Below are 22,351 nucleotides of genomic sequence, written 5' to 3'. Positions count from 1 at the left end.
TGTAGGCAGGTACCTCTTTGATCGTACCGTCTCGTCGCCTCAATTCCTTCGCCTGGAGGGACCCTGAGCGACAAGCAAAGAAGGCTCCAGCTGGGCACCCACCTTCTACAAGTATCGCGACGCATCCTTCCTTGACGTGGCATTTCAACGGGTGCGGATCCTCGCCGTTGGGCTAAACACTAATCACCAAAGGTAGACCGGTTCCTCGAAACGGCGAGTAATACGTGTCTAGTTGCCATCCTTTTTAGGGCAGAAACCAAACTTGACAAGGAAAGGAGGACGCGACCGATTCATCCATCATGACTCTCTCTCGGATTGGTGGGATTGCCAGATGAAGACGCAGGGTGAACGAGCGACAATGAGCGCATCATCCGGGTGGTCTCCCACCAATTCGCAATCAACGGCAAGTCACACACACACACACACACATACACACACACACACACACCTGTGAGATGACATGGGCGGGGAAGAGAGGTGCTCAGTGTCTGGATGTCAGCCAAGTTGGACGCAACAACAGTCGCCGAAAAGAAAGGGAAGAGCAGAGAGAAAGACACACACACACTAAGCGACGGAAATGAGTGCCGATCGCCGACGTCATAGAGGCACAGCGTCTGTGCCACTGTTTGACGCCCGTTTGCTCGAGTGCCTATTTCCTTTTTTCTTTTTTTTTTATACCCTATCCCACGGTGGTTTCCGAGGCACGTCCAGGTCGGTCTCCAAATGTCAGACCAGGCAAGACACCCGTCAGGCAAGGCCGTGCCCTGCAGACGGGGCGGCGGCAGAGGGAACCGCTGCACCGAGCTCTGCTCTTGCTGTGTCGTCACCGGACCTTGACACTCAAGACCTCAGTTGAGAGAGTATGTGTGTAAGCAAACACACATACACACTCACTTATTCTCACTCTCTCTCGCTCTTTTCACTTCCCTCGCTGCAGGGAAGTGTAAGTGAGAGGCGCACCGTGAAAACAACCCAGAAAACTGGGAACCACCCCTGCCACCCTCTTTTTTTTTCCCTTTTCCTCCGGCATGTTTCCTTCTCTCTCCTGGGATGCCGCTAGCTCCAATTCTCCACGGTCGCATCGCATCGCATCCCATCGTAGCACTGCTGAGAGAGAAAGAAAGAGCACTCACTCGATAGGTAGGGATTTGAGTGAGTCGTGAGTTTACCTGTGGGAAATACCACGCTGCGTCTCCTCGCTTCGCTTCACCATCCATGGCCGTGATCCAACCCAACCACCCCCATTTGACAGGATGACAAGCAAGACTGGCACTCCCCCGTGCCACATCCATCCATCCATCCATCCCATCTTGACCGAATCCCGCTTTGCATCTTGCAACCCTGGACCTGACCTGGGCTTGACTTGACGGTCTTTACCTTGCTTTTTCGCTGCCCAGTTTGTCATGGCTTGCTGCTGACCCGAGGGGGGGGGGGGGGGGGAGGGGGGGGGCCAAACACACCCGACCTGCATTGGTTCCGTTTCTGCTGCCTTTTCCCGGCTCTCACTCGCAACACTCTCACACGGCAAACACGCGCCCACACACACACACACCCACACCCGCACTCACTCACACCTCGTACCTTGTTTATTTAACTACCCTCGCTCGTCCCAACCACCCGCCGCGCCCTCGTTCCCCCCCCCTCCCCCTGGTCGACGACGGGTCTAGATGAAGAAGAAGAGAAAAGAAAAGAGCCCAAGAAGAAAAAGAACTCGTCTTCTTTTAATCCCTCTCAGTCCCCTCGGCGACTGCCCAGCTCAACCAGCCCACTCTTCAACTCTCACTCGTCTCTGGCAACAGCGTCGCCATCGCAAAGCGCAATAACAACAGCAATAACAACATACAGGGCGCATACACGGATACCCTCCGTCGCATTCGTCGCATTCGCACTTACACCACACACTGCGCATCGCACAACACACAACACACAACATACCACACGTATAACAACGACAAGTACACGGCACTTACACAGCCAGCCGTCTAGGCTAACGTTCGCCCACGATGTTGTTCGCCGTCATGTTCGCGGCGACGCGGTTTCTGCAGATCGTCACCTTGGTAAGCTCTCCCTCTCCCTTTCCCTCTCTCTTATCTTCACTCCCTCACTCCCCCCATACTTCATGTAATCAAATGGCCCCCCTCCTCCGACTAACCACCGCGACCAGATCCCGACAATGGGCATGCTCGCCTGGTTCGTCGACGGCTTCGTCAAGCGCAACGTCATCGTGCCCGACTCGATCCTCGTCCTCTTCATCGTCTCCGTCCTCGCCCTCGCCTGGGCCATCTTCACCCTCTTCAGCTACCACCGCAGCAGCGCAAACGCCCTCTTCGTCGCCGTCGTCGACCTCGCCTTCGTCGGCGCCTTCATCGCCGCCGTCTGGTACCTGCGCGGCATCAACCGCGTCGACTGCACCAACCTCGCCCGCGACGGCCGCTGGTCCGCCAACTTCCCCGGCCTCATCACCATCTCCGGCCCGCGCTTCAACTTCTTCACCAACAAGCCCTGCGCCATGCTCAAGGCCTCGTGGGTCTTTGGCATCATCAACACCATCCTCTTCTTCTCCACCGCCGGCCTCGCCTGGCTGCACGGCGACCGCCTCTCCTCGAGCTACGAGCGCAAGTCCTACCACCACGGCCGTCACCGCCGTCACCGCAGCCACAGCCACGGCCATAGCCACGGCCACAGCCATCGCTCCCACAGCCGTCGCAGCTCCCACTCGCACCGTCGTGTGTACGTCTGAGTTACCCCTGTCCGGAAACGGGGGTTGGGGGCAGCGGGGGCAGCGGGAGCCTCCGAATTATGACTTTCAGAAAGAGAATGAATGAACATGAACACATTTATCTATATATATATATCTTATGTCCACGAACGAAAAGAGCTGAGAGAAGGATAAATCATGGAATGACACGATAAGGCCGAAAGGAACCAGGAGGGTTAGATACTCAAAGGAAAGGGACTGGAGGGGGTTTCTCTTGTCATGATTTTTTTACCAGCGACCCAGCGCATGCATGGACGAGACATGCAGAGACTCGATAATGATGAAGACGAAATCTTAACGATGTCGGTTGAAAGAACAAACATCTTATTTTCTTGATGAATTTGCTTTATCGTGTTTTGTTTTGTTTTTTTTTGTTCTTGAGTTCTCGATTTATTTTTTCCCCTCGTCCGTCTGTTAGTTACCCTTTTGACAACCCACGCGTGAGAGTATTTCGTCTCTTCGTGGCGCATCCGTCCGGTTGGTCCCGACCCAGAAAGCGTTGATCCCTCTTGTGAGACGCGGACCGCCTCCAGAGAGGGAAGGGGGGGGAAAGGACATTGATCATAACCATGGCATCCATCTTTCCAGCTTCTTCCCCCATCATATGTCAATGCCATCCATTATCCATGTATCCCGTGCCATTCATTTTGAGAACCCGCCAGCCAGTGATCCCATCCCGACCTGCTACGCTCTACTTTCGTCTTCGCCCACCGTGTAGCCGCGCGCGACGCCGCTCCGGCCCTCCTCGACGACGGTGCTGCTCTCCTCGTCGTAGTCCGTTCCAAGACCCTGCCATGTCCTCTGCGACCGCAGGTACTCGGCGCCGGGACTCAGGACCCCGTTGATGGTGGCCACCTCGCCAGCCTCCCGCTTCACCAGAGCCGACTCTGCCGGCGGTGCCTTGCCGCTCCCGCTGCCGTCTCCGTCCCCGCCGCCGTCGATCCCGGTTTCCCCCCTGGCCGACCGAACGGGCATCCTCATCGGCCGGCTGGCCACGAGCTTGCCCGTGCGCAGGTCGTATTCGGGCGGCGCCGACTCGTCCTCGTCCAGCGCCTCGTCCTCCTCCTGCCGGGCGGCGTCGTGGTCCATCTTCTCGATGCCGCCCCACCACTCGAGACCCCATACGCGCTCGCTCTCGGGCTTCAGCGCCACCTCCATCTCGAACGGCGTGATGACGGGCTTGAAGAACCCGGCGTCCTCCTCGACCAGGCCGCTCTCCCAGCAGCCCACGACGACCCAGCCGTCGACCTCGGCGAAGTTGGCCAGCTTGGCGGCGTTGAGCTTGCCCACCACCACCGTGTAGCTCTTCTTGCCGGCCTCGGCGATGCGCCGCCTCAAGAGGTCGATGCTGCCGAGGTAGTTGGACACGGAGAGCGTGTTGACCAGGATCCCCACGACGCCCGCCGTCGCGAGCGTCAGGACCCGCGCAAAGCGCCGCCGCAGCAGCGCGTTCGTTGTCCTTGTCGGGTCATCGGTCGCGAGGCTCGGCGTCGAGAGGACGTGCAGGGAGGCCATGCGCGTCTGCAGGGCGAGGAGCAGCGCGGGGGGTGGCGCCGAGACGTGGAAGAGAGAGTATTGGGAGAGGTCGGCTTCGGGGGCGTCGGCCTCCTGCGAGGACGACGAGTCGACCAACTTGCGGTTCGGGATTGCACCGGCGGGGTCGTGCACGACTTCGGTGTGTAGCAGCCCTGTGTATCCGGCCGACCGCAGCCTGGAGGCCAAAGGGGCGACATGGTCTTGGTATGTTACGTCGGCCATGACGACGATCTTCTTCTCCTTGTCGGGGAACTCTTTCTGGAAGGCCGCGACGGCCCGGTCGACGTCGAGAGTGTGTCGCGTGAAGACGTAGATGACGGGTAGCCTCGACGTCGGCGACAGGCAGGAGCGGCCGTAGTGGACGACGATCTGGGCGTCAGCGTGTTCGGCGGCGATCTCGTCCACGCAGCATGCGCTGTAGGACGTGTCGGCGAGGATGCAGACCCTGTGGCTTTCGCTGCCTCCCAGCGCCTTCGTCAGCGCTTCGGCGACCCACGAGGCGTCGCGCAACATGGAGTCCGGGAACTGCAGGGCGACGCGCTTCCACCCGCCCTCGTTGATCTCGCGCGCCGTGCGCTCGATCTCGTAGACGGCGGCGAGTTCATCTTCGGTTCGCGACTCGGTCGGCGGGGGCGGGGGCGTAGGGGTCGGATCTTCGAAGGTGTGTTCCGCGGGCGTCGAGAGGACGGGCGCCGCTGAAAGTTCTGTCATGGCCGTAGAACTTTCGCGGGAAAACTTTTTTTTCTTTACTGACGCGAAGGGGGGGAAATGGGGGGCGAGTGAAAGAGAAGAAATGTTGGTCGATGGCGGGGTTGCGCCCATGGCGGGGTACCAAATTCCAGGTCAAGTCTGACTCACCGACCGGTGTGGGCTCGGTGTAGATGGGTTGGCCGAGTCTCTCATTAGTGACTGACAACGAAACCAGGTTGATGCCATGACAGAGTGGTCTCAATGTTTCATTCAAAAATCAACGGGAAGTAGGTAAATGGCCTGGAGGAAACATATCATTTTCCAGTCTCAACTGAGACATATTGCTGGCAGTGTATCTACAAGGTACGCCCAAACACAGGCTGCACTTTGCTCGAACAGGTACTATGGCACGGAGCAGAAGGCAAGCGATTGTGAATTATTCTGGAGCGTCTCTCTCTGTGAGACGGGTATCGAGGGATCTGGCATTGCTTTGTACGGTTCTGTATGTTTTGTACAAGTCGGCCTCCACGTCTGATCATCATCGTCAATATGGCCGTGGTCATTATTGTCCTTTTCTTTTCGTCTTCCTACAGCCTCCTGCTTTCCTTAAACCTTCCACCCAACCATGCCGTTGATCCCCTAGAACAGACCAAAGCAGTTGGCGTAGTAGGTGACGGTAGCACTCCAGTCGGAGAAGACTCCCAAGACACCAACATCCTGGGCCAGGACGTTCAGCAGGTTGTAGACATCGCCGTCGTTGTTGGTGACGTTGGCGACCGAGGTGAAGTAGTATCCGCCCTTGGTGCCATCGCCCAAGAAACCCGAACGCTCGAGGGACCACGAGATGATGTTAAGGCCCAGCTCCTTGGCCTTGATGGCGTAACTGCTGGGCACGATCTTGCCGTCCTCGACGCTAACGAGATAGTACAGGGGGGGCGCCATGATCTTGACGCCGGCAGCGGCGTACTCGGTCAGGTTGCCGACGGCCAAGGGGAAGGTCTCGGGCGTATCTCCGTTCTCGTCGAGGAGGACGGCCTGCTTGCCGAACGTGGGCTCGGCCTTGAGCCAGTAGAGGACGTCGGGGTAGTGGAAGGACTGGGGCCAGACGCGCTCGGGCGCGACGCCGGCCTCCTTGTACTCGTCGATGAGCTGCTGGGCGTACTGCTCCTGGGTGTAGTCTCCCTCGAATGGCATCTCAACCTCGGGCAGCTTGAGCTCGGGGCTGAACTTAAGGCCCAAATCGTTGGTCATGGCGATATGCTCCTTGTGGGTCATGACGGTGCCGCAGGTGGCATACAGGTCGGTACGGTATCGAGGGGTTCCGAGAAGGAAGTCCTTGGGGTTGGTGGCCGAGGCGTTGAAGCCGTCCATCTTGCTGCAGAGCGTCTTGAACTCGGCGACGGTGATGTCCGACGTGCAGCACTTGGCGGTGGCCGCAGTCCCGTTGCCGGCCGGGGTGAAGGGGGTGGTGCACTTGGCGTTGAGCTCGGGGATGGCGACGATGTTGGTCGTCGTGTGCAAGTCGCACTGCGAGTGGCGGCAGACGAGCTCGCGATCCTTGGTGAAGGCGACGTCGCATTCGAGGACGCCAGCACCCATACGGGCCCCAGCAAGGTTGGACTCGATCGACTCCTCGGGGATCAACATCGTACCGCCGCCGCGGTGTCCAATGCTCCAATCGGAGGGCTTGATGGGCTGCTCGGAGCACGACTGCAGCTTTTCCTTGAGAGGGCCCTCGTCCATGTCGTTGACCAGCCAGTAGGGTCTCGGGCCCAATTGGATACTGGTGATGGGCTTGTAGGTCGGCGGCGGCTTGGGGCAAGGGGAGGCGCCGGCTTGCCGGGCAGCAGCGGCCACGAGACCGGAGACGACGACAGACTTGAAGTGCATGTTGGCGGATGGGGGAAGGGGATCGACGGGAGAACAGACAAGATCCGCGCAACAACGAAGGGACACGGCGATCAGCGAAGGGGTCGCTGGGAAAGGGGGGGGGGAGGGCCGAGGAGTGCAGAAGCTGAAGTAGAGAACGGAAGGCTGGAGGCGCGAGAGGAGCCAGGTCGAGGAGGTCCTTGTCTTATGTAGCTCTCCGCTGGACCAAGATAGTCAATGTGACTTGGTTAGACAAGACGACCGGCCAGCTTAGCTGCCTGTGACAACCATGGGAAGTCCCTCTCCCCCCGGCGGACAAGGAATTACGTCGCCCGAGATAAACAAGGCATGGCTAAATCCCGGGGCAGCTAGATAGCCTTGAACGGTTCGCAGGATGGCTCCGATAGGACGATTCCCAGGGCAGCGTCGGCCAATATGCTTGTATTCGGCATGGCCGTTCTTATCCCGTCTCCGCCTAGCGACGAGAGAGCACGGCCATGGGCCATGGAGTGGGAAGTGGGCAGTGGACCGTAGAATGCGCAGATTAACAGCACGTGCGGTTGATGCTGGGTTACATTTGGAAGAAGTCAAGAACCTGGAGGGAGGAGCAGGGGGGGGAGAGGGAATATTGGCCGCAGTTGTCACTTGTGTATCTGTGTACGGAGTGCAGTGTAGGGATGGAAGTCCAAAAGAACCTCGGGTTGGGTCTGCCATCGAGGAGATCTGAAGCAAAAACCAATGATGGATGGATGGATACCTAGGCAATGTAGGTACGGATAGGTAGGTCGACGGCCAAAGAGGTATGGACGGGCTAGCGATTGGGGAGAGCGTGGGGTTGCGTTCCAGCGCTCTTCCAACAAAGCGGAGCAACTCCCGCCTTGTACCCGTTTCCCCCTGTTGGCTCCATCGGTGACCACCAGTGACCACTTGTTTCCCAAACAAAAATTAGAATTCTTGCTGGGAAACGAGCACCGGGGAGGGGTCAACAGCGGTACGTACCCACTAGAGGCTCTTGGCAGCTCCAATGCTGTCTGCGGAGAAAAGCTGCGTGCCATCGGGGCGTCCCCTCATTCGCCAATTGACTGTCCCGAGCTCTCCAAAATCGGGCTCAACTGATAAGGAAGGTGCTGCTGCTGCTGCTGGTGTCAGTCGCGTTCTTACCCCATGCATTCGTGATGCTCCTGGGTTGCATCCGACGCACGTGTTCGACGGACCGAGGCCGCCAACCTTTTTTGTTCTTGGGGAGGTTTTTTTTTTTTAGTATTTTTTTTTTTTATAAACCCCTTCCACACCGAACAGCAGCAGCCCTACCGAGGGCCGCCCGCCCCTGGCGGCTGCCCGCCCCCGGCGAACCGGAATGCGGGCCCCGGCGTGTCCGGGTCATCGTAATCTCAGCAATCGCAGCATCCAAGCCAAAGCGGATGTCCGCCAAGGCTGCTAGATAAACATTGCGAGTCATGAAATTTTACCTTTGGCCTTAGGTAACCATCGTACGTGCCGTTTCCTGTCGCCGTTGTTGAATACTCCCTGTCGTCGTGTCGTCCAAGAACAAGAGCTACTACCACCACAGCAGGATGAGAAAAGCTTTTCATCGTCTAACGCTGTTGATCACATCGAACTGCATGCAACCTTGCTAGCGGACATGTGCGTAGCGCATCCAATCAACCTCCTGGCTATACCCGGCGAACAAAAAGCTCAGCGTCACAGTCCTAGTAACAAATGATTGAGAACTTGTATAAATATGTTGGGTATAATGCGCGAGTGTGTAAACAAATTGTACTTGATATTAATGTTGACTACTATCAAGGTGCAACCTTTCGGCACACGGTAGCAACCGAAAAACAATCCGCACTTCTTTCCCCCTTGACGCCAGGTATTCCCAGAATACGAAAAAAGCCATAACACCGTTTCATACTCGAGGGGTATTTCCACGTCATTCCAAAGGCCGTTGAAAAGCAACCTGAACCGCTCTCATTCCCATCCATCACCTCATGCCTTCATTCTCATTTCTTCCAACACTTGACTTTCAACTTAAGCACCGGGGTAGGTGTGGTTTGTCTTGGTGCTGTGACCGCGCGAGCGCATGGCCTCGAGGGCGTCGAGGACGGTAAGGAAAGTGAAGATAGCCCAGATGAAGAAGGCAAACGCAACAGCGGCCTGAGAAGAGGCACACCAGGAGCTGCCGCCGCAGTGAGGGACGCCAACGAAGACAGCGAGGGCAATGGCACCGGCAAACCAGAAAATGGTGGTGATGACAAGCAAACCGAGGGAGACGAGCTTGTGGAAGAAGCGGGTCAGGTACAGAGGTGTCAGACCGACATAAGCGAGGACCAGCAGAGACCAGACGGAGTTGAAGATGATGAAGTTGACGATGTCAGGGGAGCGCGACCACCAGCCGCTCCAACCGTTGTACCCGTTGTGTCCGCTAGCGACTGTGAAAGAGAAGGTTAGTTTATGAAGGAGTCATCGACACAGCCTAGAAGGAATCCATACCATAGGAACTCAGACCGAGCTCGATAATGGAGAAGACGGCAGCCACGATGTGGGCGATAGGTACGAGGGCGACCATGATGTCTGCGGTATTATAGCGATGGTGTTGATGATGATGGTAGTGTTGGTAGTGGTGGTGGTGGTTGTGGTGATGACTGTAGTAGGAGTAGGAGAAGTATCAACGACAGCTCTGCTTGATGGTGAATGAATACTAAGGAACGGGCGAAGGTGGTTGGGAGAGGCGACCAGGTTGAATAAGTACTGCCCGGTGGGCAAGTGATTCACAGGCTCCAGGATGGAAATTCTTGTTTGGGAAGATGGCGTCAGACGAAATGTACCTAAGTAGAGCCTCTCACTGCTTTCAGGTCATGTCAAGCTTGGAGAAAGAGAGGAGAAAAAGTGAAGAAGGAGGAATAGGAAGCGCGTCACGAGGCGAAAGGGCGAAAGACAAGCCAAGGGAGCAAAGGGTTTCTTTGGCAGTACTTAGAACTACCTGGTCCCGCTCTCAATGCAGGGCGCATGGCTGCAGGAGATGGCAGGTACAGCGCAAGTCCTGCTTCTTTCCTTTTTGCCAACTGCCGCCGGTACATTGGTCGCCACTTGGTTGGTCTGGTACGTCGGTCGCATCGCCCATTCTCCCAAGCGTTCAATAAGTGGTTGTGGTTGTGGTGTTGGGTTGGCGATGCGTAATGCCTTCGTGGCTGGGGTGGTACACCGTGCAGCGGACAATGACGTGGTGTCCAGCTTGCATTGGGTCGTCTGCGCCAGGATGACCTCATTGCAGATGGCTCCCAGAGTCCCTCGCCAAGGACCGACAGGGGTATGGACCAATGACATGATGCGCTAGCCAGAGTCGCCGCTAATCTTCAGCCACTCTGTGACTTCCAGCGCGGCGTGTGACCCGCTCGGGTGCCGTGGCTGCCGTTGATGCCCCCCCCGGCTTCGTTTCCCAACCTAGCTAAGCGTCCCAAGTTGAATGGAACAGAACCTGAACCAGAGGCACCTCGCATCTTCCATCATTTCAATTTTTTAACTCATCGTCCCGGCGATCAAACGAGACTGGCGCGGAGTGACGCGAGCTGACATACACGACAAGACAAAACAGATGGAGATCGATCGGTTCGCAAAGGCTGTCCCGGGTTGGTTGTCAAGGCTTGACCGGTTGGGATGACAGTTTCGGGTTCTCCACGTCAAAGTTTTCTCGTCTCCTCTCGTCCCAGGAACCATTCGGTGAAACCGGCACATCTTCCAAGCAAGGCCTGCCTTGCCGGGACAACACACAAACTATACCATCGCCGTCAGTCTGTCATTGGCCTCCGTCGTCCACACTCACAACACACACACACACACACACACACACGCGCGCGCGCGCACACTCGGCCTAAACAAGCCACTGGCATCCAATCCTTCACCGCAACCTCTCCGCGACCCTGCATTCTTTGGCCAGTCGATGCAACAACATGGATGATGATACAGAACACTCGATGCAAGCCTGCATCCCAACCATCCAATTACCGGCGCTGGCACCGCACTCGTCGAATCAAAACTACCGAGTCGAGTCTCTCAACAGTAACACAAAAATGAGGCAGCTCGCTACGGCCTAACGCCGGCAAACAGCGGGTCCCTCTGCCCCGTCTCGGCTCCGGCACGCAACACCAAGACTTGAATGTGGATGCGTGGATGCGTGGGTAAAAGTCATCATCTGGGCGGACGGCCAAGGGTCCAGAGCAAAGCGACCAGGGATTGCAGAAAACCCTGATGACGTGTGCCCGACATCGTTGCAGACCGCCAAGTTTGCTCATCGCCGCCCCATCACTGTCTGCGTCCCCATCATGCCATCGAAAACGGTCTGGTCCAGTCCGCCAGCCTCCCTCACCCCTTCGTTTGCAACACCGACCCTCATTATCCGGCCACTCGCCGTGCAACTCAGCCCTCGTTTAAGCCTATCCTTACGCGTGTTTCCTCTTGGCTGTCCGCCCCTTTCCCCCAAGTTGGCGTTACTAAAACCGGGTATATCTATTGATATACGTTACCGCTCAGGACCTTGTACAGGTACTGGACGATGGCCCTGTTAAACCCTGAAGAACCCTGACGAACCCTGACGAACCCTGACGAACCCTAAGATCTTGTTGATCCCGTTCCGCCGCCTCTCCTCGCCCGAGATATTTCGTTCAGGGTCTGCGGACTAGACCGCAACGGAGCGACGGCCGACGCCCGGGGGGGCCTATTAGCTGGTCAGATGGCGTCCATCATTCCACATGACGCAAGTGTGCAGTGTGCACTGTTCGAACGGGACGAGGCCGCTCCGAGGCATGCTGACCAACAAGACGAGTTGATGGTTCAAGGTGGAACACCATACAACTGCGCGCGCCTGAGCACGGCGACTAATCGAGACCGTTGCTGTCAATTGGCTACAACAACCCAGCGACAGGATTGTTGTACATAGTAGTTCGCGTAGATAGCGCTAGTGTAGTGCCAGAGGCTTTTCTCGACGACATGCGCCGCCTTGCCTTAGTTGCAGGTCGACGAGTGGTCTGTGGTCATGGTCATGACCATGTCACGCATGCCAGAACCCGCAGGAAATGCCCTCTGCAGAAGCCGTCGTGTCTCTGGTCTCCCGCCTCGGCACCACATGGCCAAGCTGCCAACATCTCAGGCTACGATGATTCCTGATCAGCAAGGCATACACACAGACATCATCAACCGATCCAAGACCACCAAGGCGATCCCGGCGCGGGGCCCTTAACCAAAATGCCAAAGCAGATCACTACAGCAGATCACCATAGCAGGAGAAAAAGAAAAGGGGGGAGAAAAGGTGCAAGATAAACATGCCTGAGATAAGCTAGACCACCTGTTCCCTAAAACAGTCTTGTTTCCATATCATAACAGACCCAAGTCTTCCAATCCTTGTCAACTCTTCGATTCATCAACCCAACCCTTCAAGCTACATTCGCCGGCGCACGATTGACACTAAGCGCAACCTGACAGTGAGTCGATTGTTCATGTTTCGCCTAAGGAGACATGGCAAAGCTTTGTTAGCTCTGCCCGGGGCTCACCTACAGCTCATCGGCCTCATGAGGACCAGGGCCCCAAGGACCCCAGGGACCCCAGGGACCCCAGGGACCACCACCTCCTCCTCTGCCCTTACGCTCTGCTAACCCTTTGTTGACGGCCTTAAGGCTGTTGTAGTCGGGACCATCCTCACCCAGGCCCCAGGCAAAGACTCCGCCTAATCTCTTGTCGTCAACAAGGGCCGGGAACTTGCGGAGGATGGCATCGGGAGTGTCATAGGTCCAAAACCATTTCTTAGCCCTGTCAAGGTAGTAGTAGCCACCGCCCTCCTTATCATACTTGCCCTCCTTTTGGGCTTTCTCGAAAGAGGCCTTGACGTCGTCCGGAATAGCATCGCTGTAACTGAAGCCCCCCGTCTGTCCCAGGTCCCCACCAGTTTTCGGGTCCTCCATCAGGGGCGTAGGGCATCCGACCTCTTTTCCTTCGGGACAGTCGGTCGTCTTGAAAAACTTGGTGTAGAAGGCGAAGCCGAGATTGATCTTGTGGGCCGGGACGCCTCTGTCCATGTAGTTGTTGACGGCGATTCTCGACAATTCCAAGCCTGTGTGGTGCTTCGTGACGTGGTCTCGGCGATTCATCATATCGTACGTCATGACATTGACGAAGTCAAGGTTGCGCACGATGCGAGGGACCGTCTCCTTGGTAAAGGCAATCATGTCACGCTCGAGGCCGGGTGTCGCGGCGGAGATGAGCTTGTCCTTGGGCAGCTGCTTGCGGACTTCCTCTAGCAGCATGGGGTAGGCGTCGATCTCCCACTTCTTTTCCTCGTTGGTGATATTCTTGTAATCCTCGCCATTGCCGCTGAGCTGTCTGTCAGCGGCGAACCCATCTTGCAAACCCGGAGATGTCATTGAAGCTTACCCAGGGTATTCCCAGTCCATATCGATTCCTGGGAAACATTAGCGCCTCCTGAATCCCACCATATCTTGAATAAAATGGTCCGTCCTACCATCAGCACCAGTAGCCTTGACCATGGCGGCGACATTTTTGGCCCACTTCCTGCGCGACTCTGGAGTGCGGGCGGCCGCATCGAAGCCCTGGGTGTCGCCCCAGCCGCCGATGGCGACCATTACCTTGGTGCCGGGCAGAAATTGGCTTCGGACTTTGTCAACGGTGGTGAAAAGGGGCCACTCGGCGGCATCCTTATTGAAGGTGTTCGAGTTCATGAAAGCCACTTCCACGTGTGTGATGTGAGAGATGAGTTCTTTGGAGGGCACGTTTGGGTGTTGCCTGCGCCGAGGAATTAGCTTTGCAGCAGCGGCGACGCGAACCAGCTATGGGATGTATCATACCCAGTGAAGTACATGACACATCTGAGGCCGGAGCCTGGTCTATCGGCGGACTCTTCGGCGGCGGACGCCATGGCAGCGGTCTGCAAAAGGGTAAGCAGACCGACCATAGCCACAGGAAGCAGCTTCATCATGTGTCGACGACGTTGAAAACGGGTGGTAGGAGAAGAGACGGCTCTGAGGACATTCGTGAGTCGTGATGCCGAAGGAAGAAGAAACGACTTATTCAACGGAAGAAATGACTGTGGAGGAAGGAAACGAAGGGGCCGAGATGCAAGCGAGACAGCGAAACAGTTGCAAGTCGGAAAAGCGGTCGAATCAGCGATCCGAGACGGAAATCCAGTGATTCCCAGATATGTTTCCTCAACTTTCCTCTCCGGGTCGTGAGGAAAAGGAACCCCGCTGTGGCGGAAGGTTGTTGGGTGGGTGTGTCTGTGCGGGAAGGAAAGAGGGGGCCCCGCATGAATTAACCTTGAGCGGCTCCTTCACCCCTGTAAGCTATCTGATGCCTGTCTATCTAGGTATATACAGTACCTACCTAGGTACGTGTAAATACCTATTTACAGCTAAGGTAGGGAGGTAGGTACGTAGTCGCAGCTCGTATATATTCTAGATGCTCTCAAGGATGCATGACATTAGTAGTGATGATGAGGCTCATCATGTGAACATGAGATACATATGTATCCTGAAGATCCCGAGGAAAAGAACTAGTGAGGGAGAGAGAAAGACAGAAATGCGAGGTACTTGCGAGATGTGCGTTGAGTACCTCCCCAATCAAGTCTATGTGCTGAAATAATGTCTCCATCTGCAGCTTACACGACGTTTGATCTAGGCAGAGACAGCGATCAACTTTTGGAAGAAACAGGCGCTTGCTTCAGGTACAGGTACGGAACAATTGCACTCATTCGTGTAACATACACACGTGCAGTCGGCGAGGTGCTCGGGTGTTTCTGGCTTCTTGTGCCGCGTTTACGTGCGGCGCCAAACATGCGAAATCGGGTCCTGCCCGCGGCCTTTCCTTGTATCCACTCCGCCTAGACACGGTACGTACCTGCTCTAGTGCTTGCACACCGTTCACCGAGAGCTCGTGTGGGGCAATCACCTTTCGGTGAGTTCCTGACCTTGAAAAATTTCCTCCGGCTTCTCGCTCTGGCTGCGGCCGGTTTCTGTCCCCAATTGTTAGCCCAATTGTGCGTATTCTGGGCAGCCGCTTGAACCGACACATAGCTCGCCCTTTCTTTCCCCCTTATACATTTGTCCAAAGAGTGAAAAGGAACCATCCCCCACGATCGACACAGTAAACCATGTTCGAGAACCTTTGCACCCTGCCTCTGTCCGCCGAGGTCTTTGCCCAGGTCCTCCACCCCACCGAGCCACTGCTGACCGTCGGACTGTCGACCGGTCATGTCGAGACCTTTCGTCTGCCTCCGCCCGTAGAAGACGCCTCGGATGCTTCCGGCGATGCTGATACTAGCGTCGCATCGAGCGGCCGAGGAGCCATTGACAGCGTCTGGCGCACGAGGCGGCACAAGGGCAGCTGTAGGGCCTTGGCCTACAACCACGATGGCTCTGGTCAGTAGTCTTCCAAAAGCAACACCACCGCGGCACACGTTGCCACAGCTGACCAAATTGGCCCGTCAGCACTCTACTCTGCTGGAACCGATGGCTTGATCAAGCATTTCTCCCCCGAAACCGGCAAGGTCATCTCCAAGGCCGTCATCCCCTCCTCGAACAAGCAGATCGACGCTCCGACGCTCATGTACGTCCTGAACCCCCAGAGCCTCTTGATCGCCTGCGACTCGGGCGCCATGCACATCTTTGACCTGCGAGACGGTATCCCCTCGCCGAAGCCCGCGCAAACCCACTTCCCTCACTCCGATTACATCTCTGCCATCGTTCCCCTGCCGCCTTCCGCCGAGAGCACGTCCGGCTTCTCGAAGCAATGGGTCTCGACCGGTGGCACTACCCTCGCCGTCACCGACGTGCGGAGGGGCGTGCTAGTTCGGTCCGATGACCAAGAAGACGAGCTGCTGTCCGCGTGCTACGTCCCCGGGCTCGGGCCCAAGAACAACCGCAACAATGGCATTGTCGCTGTAGGATCCGGCTCCGGCATCGTCACGGTCTGGGATAGAGGCGCATGGGATGACCAGCAGGAGCGTATCGTCGTTGACGGTGGCAAGGGTGGCGGCGAGAGCCTAGACACCATGGCCCTCGTGCCTCAAGAACTGGGACTGGGAAAGAAGCTGGTTATTGGGCTCGGCGACGGTAGTCTGCGTGTCGTCGACTTGGTCACTCGGGAAGTCGACAAGTCGCTGAACCTCCGGCACGACGAGGTCGAGGGCGTCATCTCTGTCGCCTTTGACTCGCAGAACCGCCTGATCACAGCCGGCGGCAAGACGGTTAAGGTGTGGGAGGAGCTGTCAGAGCTCCAAGGCGAGGCCGAAGATAGCGACGATGGCAGCGGCAGTGGCAGCGGCAGCGACAGCGATGACGAGCCCACCGGCAAGCGTCGCGCGGAAGATAGCGACAGCGACGATGACAGCGATAGCGACGACGACGGAAAGAGACGGAGCAAGCGCCAGAACACGGGAGCCGCGGCGGCGGCGAAGCTTGGCCCCATGGGTGCTCACGGCATCCTTGGGTTTGACGGATTGGACTAAATAGATGTACGCAAAACTAATGATACCCTCCAGGGGGAAGGCCATCTGAAGGAAAGGATGAGCCAGCCGAATGGAACCGATTCAACTCACAGTCTCTCAGTTTCACTCTCACTTCATGGATACCTTCAACGGCCTAGGCGTTCCGGTTTCATCAGGGAGCGGCGCTCGAATCTTGGCCGGGTGCGAGACTCGTATCGTTCGTTCTGCTTGACATCGGGGATGCACATTATGATGCAGGGTGGTTGATGATGAATCAGTCCATTCGCCACCATCCACTTCCCGACCGCCTAGTTGACTGCCGGGCGCTGCCGCCGGGTCCGAAAAGCGGTCGGACCCCGCCCCCGCCGATGACACAACTAAGCACCTTGACCGGCGGTTCTTGTCTCTGTCCTTTTTTTCTTTTTTTTCTTTTTTTGTAAACATCATTTCGGAGAAATCCAGCACGCACACGCATATATACAGATACTTATCCTGCACCTGCCCGTGATGGACACCATCAATCCGTTCGTCTTTGGCATCACCACGCCCAAGGTCTTTTTCGGCCCGGGCACGGTCAAGGAACTGAGTGGCGAGCTTCGGGCCCGGGGCCTCTCGAAGCCGCTCATCATCTGCTCGCCATCGCGTGCGTCTCTCGCCCGAAGGATTCGGAACGGCCTGAGCGAGGCAGGATTCACCGACGTTGAGATCCTCGACACGGCTAAAGTACACAACCCCAGCGACATCATCGGCCCTGCCGTGCGCCGTGCTGAGGATCGGGATGTGCTCGTCTCGGTCGGGGGCGGCAGTGCAGTCGGTCTGGGAAAATCGGTTGCGCTTCGCACCGGGATGCCGCAGGTGGCCATCCCGACGACATACTCCGGCTCGGAGATGACGCCCATCATCGGGGAGACCAAGGACGGCAAGAAGACGTCGACGACCGACCCCAGGATACTGCCCAAGGTTGTCATCTACGATGTCGAGCTGACCATGGACCTGCCCGCCAAAGTGGCCGCCCCGAGCGGCATCAACGCCATGGCGCATTCGTGTAAGTCCGTGGTGGCATCCGAAACCGACATCGCACACAGCTGACATTGAGGCCCCAGTTGAGGCGCTGTACTCGCGGCAGGCCAGCCCGCTGACGGACCACTTCGCTCTCGAGTCCATCAGGGCCTTGTCGGGCGCCTTGCCCGCCATCGTCTCCAATCCCTCGTCGGTCGAGGCGCGCACGTCGGCCCTCTACGGCGCCTTTCTGGCCGGCATGATGGCGACGGCGACAGGGATCGCGTTGCAGCACAAGCTGGCCCACGCGGCGGGCGGCACTCTGGGCCTTCCTCACGCCGAGACGCATTCCATCTTTCTCCCCCACAGCATCGCGTACAACGCGCAGTCGTTCTCCGGGGACATCAGGGCCAGGCTGTCTTCCGCCCTCGCGCAGAGCACCGAGGACTCGGCCGAAGGCATTGTGGCTGGCCTCAACGAGCTGCTCCGCCTTCTGGAGATACCCGTCGGGCTCAAGAACATTGGGATGCAAGAGGCGGACATTGATCGTGTCGCAGACATCGCTTCGGAAACTCCGTATTGGAACCCTCGGCCCCTTGAAAAGACCAAGATCCGCGAAATCATCCGCAGAGCGTGGGCTGGAGAGCAAGCTAGAGCTGATCTCTAAACCGGAGCGTGCTTTCCCCCATTAACTTGTTTTGTTTCCTCTTATTCTTCTCATTTGTCTTATTCTTTGGCTTGCTTCCTCTACGTCTTGTATTTCTTCTACTTCTGTACACAAGCTCTACGCTCCGGGTCTCGAGTATTCCAGGTGTCTTACGCGCTTCCACGTCTCCCGCACAACTCTCTCTTGCGCTTCGCGTGCCGTCTCTGTGTCGGTGGGTCCCGCGGGCCTGGATGCTGTCAGCGATGCTCATGGTTCGGTTCGGCGACTCGGCGTACCGGATGGCGAGATAGAGCCTGCCGCCCAGCTTCGCCTCGGGAATGACGCTCGTGTCTTCTGGGGGGTTCGCCACCGTCACCAAACCCCCGGCCTCCTCGAGGATGGCAAATCCTGCAGCGACGTCCCTGTCGACACCGTCATTAGCATCCGGGCCCCTTTCTCTCCAGGCAAAAGCAGGCTTCACTTACCACTCCCAGCAACCACCCTCCCACCAGATATCGAAGGACCCCATGGCTGTGTAAGCCAGATCCAACGTGGCACTGTCCGCCGCGGTCAGCAAGTAGAGCCCATGCGGACCTGACGACGTCCGAGACTTACCTCCCCAGGCTCCTCATGCCGTGCACCATGCCGCCCTTTCCGCCTCTTCCCCCGCGCTCAGCAGCCATGTTCATGAAGCTCTCGACCTTGCGGTGCATGTTGCCGTCGGGCGTGTCCCGGCGGTCCTTTCCCCACTCGCACGAGAAGACGCATCCGCTCGGCGCATTGGCCGGCAGCGGGCTCAGGACGAGAGGCAGTCTCTGTGTCTCGTTCATCCACGCGCCGTGTCCCTTGCAGGAGGAGAAGGTCTGGTTCAAAAAGGGCGCGTTGATGACGCCGATGACGGGCTTCCCTTTCACGGCGAAGCCAATGGAGACGCAGAACATGGGGAAGAGATGGGTGAAGTTGACGGTGCCGTCGAGAGGGTCGACGATCCATGTCGGCCTGTCGTCGACGAGGTAGTCGCGGGATGCGCCGGCCGAATATGTTTCTTCGCCGAGGAAGCTGCAGGAGGTCAGAAATGGGGAAACAGTTTATATGGTGTACTTTGGATTCTGTAGACGGAGACGGAGAGGCGGCGCAACGAGCACACAAGCACGTTGGCCAGGGCGGGGGTTTGACGTACTTGTGACTAGGGTACTTGTTTGCGACAGATGTGCGGATGAAGGCCTCGACTTCTGAGATGTGGAACATAGCCGGTCAGCAAACCAGCCAGCCACGAAGAAAACCACAACACCGGGGATCAAACAAAGCCCAAAGCCCGGATGGTACAAACCTGTGTCTGTCTTGGTCACCAAGTCAACCGAGTTGTCCTTCTCTGTAAAGGCCTGCTGCTGCCGTCCGGTCGCCCATCTCGACTTGGCGGCCGTCATGAGCAGGTCTCCGGCTTCTTTGCCCACTTGGACAGCGAAGTCGTAGATCTCGCGGAGCTCGGCGTCGCTGATTTCCGCCATTGTGACTGAAGTTTCTCGGTCTTTGCCACAACCCTTCCTGGAGTGTGGTGTTGGGGAAAAAAGAGGTAAGATGTTTGTCTATTGTGTGTGTGTGTGAGAGAGAGAGAGAGAGAGAGCGCGAGAGTGGGAGAGAGAGGAAATAGAGCCAGAAAGAAGGACTGAAACCGAAAAAGCATGAACCTGTCCGTTGTCGGGGCCGGGTTCAGTCAGTCTGGTTTATCAGGGAAACCGGGGGTGACTAGACGGCTGGCTGGGCCGCCGCCAACCGAAGAATGGCGACCGCGGAAGCACTGCGGGCGACGTCCGGTCCCCTATCAGCGGGGCACCCCCGCATAGCTCCCCGCCCCAAGGAGCCCTGAGAACTGTGTGTCACTGGGGACGATGGCGTGTCGCCAGAGGTTCCCTTAGTAATGGTCCGTGGGACTCCGATTAGGGGGGTGGAAGCCTAAATCTCGGGGCTTGGAGCTTGGAGCTTGGAAGTTGAACTTGGAGCCTGAATCTCTTGAAGGTTGGCACTTCTGGAATCAAGAGTTGCCGAGGAACACTATCCACGCGGGAGACCATCTCTACTAGGCAAAATGACTCTGGAAAAGGCTTCAACAGTGGCTGTGTTCGGTCTCTCAGCTTGCAACAGGACTCATCCACTGATGTGGTCATTGAGGGTTGTGAATCACGACGGTCTCATCCGTTTTACGTTCAGGAATTATTGCAGTTGAATCATTTTTTTCATAGTCATCTCAGCCATCAGCCGCCAAAAATGTCTCTCGAATCCTCTTCGTCAAGAGTCTCCGTCTCATCCTGAGCGGACCTCTTAGGCACCCGTGAACCCCAGCCCAGGTCTGCGGATCAACCAACTACTCTCGGTGACGAACGTTACTCGGCAGCTCTCAGACTCGCTGCGAGACACTTAAAAGTTCAAGAAGGTCGTGATGTTTGGAAGAGGGTTTAATTGATTGCTCAAAAGATGTTAATACTTATACAGTCGCTGTTGTAAATCAATTCGCCGTTCCACGCAAGCCGCTGCAAGGGGCACCGACTATAGTGACGCCGTCGCCGTTGTGGAAGACTCGTCCACTCTCAACTTCATGTCTCTGACGAGCTTCGCCCAGGCTACAGCACCTCTCCTCGCCAGCTCCTCGGGGACATCGTGGTCCTCCTCGGACATCCTCCTGTTGAAAAGCTCGAAGCTGACCCAGCCTTCGAAACCAAGACCCTGGAAGATGGCGGCGCAAATCTCCCGGACGGGAAGGTATGCCCCCCTCGAGTACTCGCCGTAGAAGAGGCGGCAATTTCTGGACCACGACATGCGTGATGGCTGTTCCGGGTTGTAGTAGGGGTGTGTCTCGCAGATGGGCTCGGCGAGGCGCTCCGCGTCGACGACCTGCACGTAGATGATCTTGGAGACATCGACCGTGGATAGCAACCGCTGAATGGACTCCTTGACGGCCTGCTCGGCGTTCGGCACCTTTCCGGATGCCGCCGTAGGGTCGGCGAAGATGCGGCCGGCGATGTTGAACGTGTCGAGGCACATGCCAAAGTTGGGCCGGTCGACCCGTTGGATGACCTCCCAGCAGCGCTCCCAGACGTCGACTCTCGTCCCCCACGAGAGAGACTCGTACGAGAACCGGATGGGAGGGCTGGAAGCGGCGCCAATGTCTGCTACCTCGGCCAGGTCGGCGACGTGAAGGTCGAGATCCTCAGAGACCTGCTCTGCCGGCAAGACGTTGCTGGGGATCTGGATCAGATCTGTGCCGAGGACGTGGGCGAGCTGGATCCAAACACGCAGCTCTTCGACGCGGCGGGCGTGTTGTTCACGGTCGACGAGACCTTCGAAATGCTGAAAGGGTTGGAGGCAGAGGATCTCGATGTTGCGAGCGTCACACATCCTCTTGACAATACCGGCAGCGGCGAGCTGGTTCTCAAGCAGGGCAGCGCCGCCCGGCAACTGCTCAGCGACGTCCATCATGTCTTCGTGCCAGAGCTCGATGCCTTGGTAGCCATACTTGGCCGCCATGTCCATCTTGTGTTCAAAGCTGTGGCCAGCCCAGCATCGCCCGAGCGACATGGTGCTGATGGCTAAACGGGACGGCATGATGGATAAGATGTGGTGGACTGTCAACGAAGAAAAACAAAAGGGGTATCGTATCTATCGAGCACAAAGACGGCAGCAAGGCGATATGTAGTTGTTTGCGGGACTCTATTGCGTGACGATGGTTGATGGTTGTGATATTGGTAAAAGCGGGAGGCGGTTTTAGATAGTGAGAAGAACCAGATGAAGAGATATTCGAGATCAACGAGGGAGGCGGACGTTTGGCCGTACACTTACTTACATCTGCCCTCGGCAACGGGGGGGAGGGGGCCTGGAAGATTGTTTGCAGCATTGTGGTTCCGGCATCTCGCAGAAAGGTCATATCGGACCCATGTAACGACTCTGTTACAGATGATAGAGGCAGATGCAGCTTGCCCATTGGATATTGAATTCTATGCCGCCATCCCAACAGCGGGTTGCACCGGACGCCTCTTGAAAGGGGGGGGGGGGGGCACGGGGGAGCAAAGCATTCACCCGCCGCCACCGACGCCCATCATGGCAAGCATGTTAATCTGGGGATTCTGGGGCGGCCGAAGGTAACCGGACAGCTAGCCTGGATGACGCTCTTCCGCACGCCTCTGTGCCGTTGTTTGAGTGTGTGTGGTGTGTAGTGATGGGGGATGTGTGTGCGATGCGCATCACCAAAGCCAGTGGTTGATGGTTGTTGGCTTGGCCGCCTGGTGGTGACGTTAGCCTCACAGGCGAACGCAGTTGGTTTCTGGAAGAATGCTTCTCCGGGGGTAAACATTCTCCAGGCTTGGCCCTC

At 57.2% G+C, this 22,351-nt stretch overlaps 9 protein-coding genes across 9 annotated transcripts; 3 read left to right on the top strand and 6 right to left on the bottom strand.

Moving 5' to 3' along the window:
- Positions 1 to 2,003: 2,003 nt before the first annotated feature.
- CH63R_14204 (uncharacterized protein) lies at positions 2,004 to 2,740 on the top strand (the record flags this gene model as incomplete). Its single annotated transcript, XM_018309178.1, has 2 exons — positions 2,004 to 2,057; positions 2,165 to 2,740. 2 exons carry the CDS (start codon positions 2,004 to 2,006, stop codon positions 2,738 to 2,740), a joined length of 630 nt encoding a protein of 209 aa, XP_018151496.1.
- Positions 2,741 to 3,442: 702 nt separating this feature from the next.
- CH63R_14203 (Diphthamide biosynthesis protein 2) lies at positions 3,443 to 5,005 on the bottom strand (the record flags this gene model as incomplete). Its single annotated transcript, XM_018309177.1, has 1 exon — positions 3,443 to 5,005. One exon carries the CDS (start codon positions 5,003 to 5,005, stop codon positions 3,443 to 3,445), a length of 1,563 nt encoding a protein of 520 aa, XP_018151495.1.
- Positions 5,006 to 5,623: 618 nt separating this feature from the next.
- Positions 5,624 to 6,874, bottom strand: CH63R_14202 (Glycerophosphoryl diester phosphodiesterase; the record flags this gene model as incomplete). Its single annotated transcript, XM_018309176.1, has 1 exon — positions 5,624 to 6,874. One exon carries the CDS (start codon positions 6,872 to 6,874, stop codon positions 5,624 to 5,626), a length of 1,251 nt encoding a protein of 416 aa, XP_018151494.1.
- Positions 6,875 to 8,884: 2,010 nt separating this feature from the next.
- On the bottom strand, positions 8,885 to 9,422 carry CH63R_14201 (uncharacterized protein; the record flags this gene model as incomplete). The annotated part of the gene is made up of 2 exons (XM_018309175.1): positions 8,885 to 9,285; positions 9,347 to 9,422. The coding sequence occupies 2 exons, from the start codon at positions 9,420 to 9,422 to the stop codon at positions 8,885 to 8,887; spliced, it is 477 nt and encodes a 158-aa protein (XP_018151493.1).
- A 2,977-nt stretch (positions 9,423 to 12,399) lies between these two features.
- Positions 12,400 to 13,838, bottom strand: CH63R_14200 (Glycosyl hydrolase family 18; the record flags this gene model as incomplete). The annotated part of the gene is made up of 4 exons (XM_018309174.1): positions 12,400 to 13,216; positions 13,277 to 13,304; positions 13,365 to 13,645; positions 13,708 to 13,838. 4 exons carry the CDS (start codon positions 13,836 to 13,838, stop codon positions 12,400 to 12,402), a joined length of 1,257 nt encoding a protein of 418 aa, XP_018151492.1.
- A 1,170-nt stretch (positions 13,839 to 15,008) lies between these two features.
- Positions 15,009 to 16,364, top strand: CH63R_14199 (WD repeat domain-containing protein jip5; the record flags this gene model as incomplete). Its single annotated transcript, XM_018309173.1, has 2 exons — positions 15,009 to 15,276; positions 15,346 to 16,364. 2 exons carry the CDS (start codon positions 15,009 to 15,011, stop codon positions 16,362 to 16,364), a joined length of 1,287 nt encoding a protein of 428 aa, XP_018151491.1.
- Positions 16,365 to 16,850: 486 nt separating this feature from the next.
- On the top strand, positions 16,851 to 18,009 carry CH63R_14198 (iron-containing alcohol dehydrogenase; the record flags this gene model as incomplete). The annotated part of the gene is made up of 2 exons (XM_018309172.1): positions 16,851 to 17,388; positions 17,447 to 18,009. The coding sequence occupies 2 exons, from the start codon at positions 16,851 to 16,853 to the stop codon at positions 18,007 to 18,009; spliced, it is 1,101 nt and encodes a 366-aa protein (XP_018151490.1).
- A 117-nt stretch (positions 18,010 to 18,126) lies between these two features.
- Positions 18,127 to 19,496, bottom strand: CH63R_14197 (inositol monophosphatase; the record flags this gene model as incomplete). Its single annotated transcript, XM_018309171.1, has 6 exons — positions 18,127 to 18,235; positions 18,285 to 18,410; positions 18,474 to 18,545; positions 18,604 to 19,047; positions 19,169 to 19,220; positions 19,319 to 19,496. 6 exons carry the CDS (start codon positions 19,494 to 19,496, stop codon positions 18,127 to 18,129), a joined length of 981 nt encoding a protein of 326 aa, XP_018151489.1.
- A 1,036-nt stretch (positions 19,497 to 20,532) lies between these two features.
- Positions 20,533 to 21,588, bottom strand: CH63R_14196 (3-dehydroshikimate dehydratase; the record flags this gene model as incomplete). The annotated part of the gene is made up of 1 exon (XM_018309170.1): positions 20,533 to 21,588. One exon carries the CDS (start codon positions 21,586 to 21,588, stop codon positions 20,533 to 20,535), a length of 1,056 nt encoding a protein of 351 aa, XP_018151488.1.
- Positions 21,589 to 22,351: the final 763 nt, after the last annotated feature.

This window comes from Colletotrichum higginsianum, chromosome 10 (genome assembly GCF_001672515.1).
Source record: "Colletotrichum higginsianum IMI 349063 chromosome 10, whole genome shotgun sequence".
NCBI lineage: Eukaryota > Fungi > Ascomycota > Sordariomycetes > Glomerellales > Glomerellaceae > Colletotrichum > Colletotrichum higginsianum.
The sequence above is the reverse complement of the archived record's forward strand: the minus strand, read 5'-3'. Positions and strand labels throughout refer to the sequence as shown.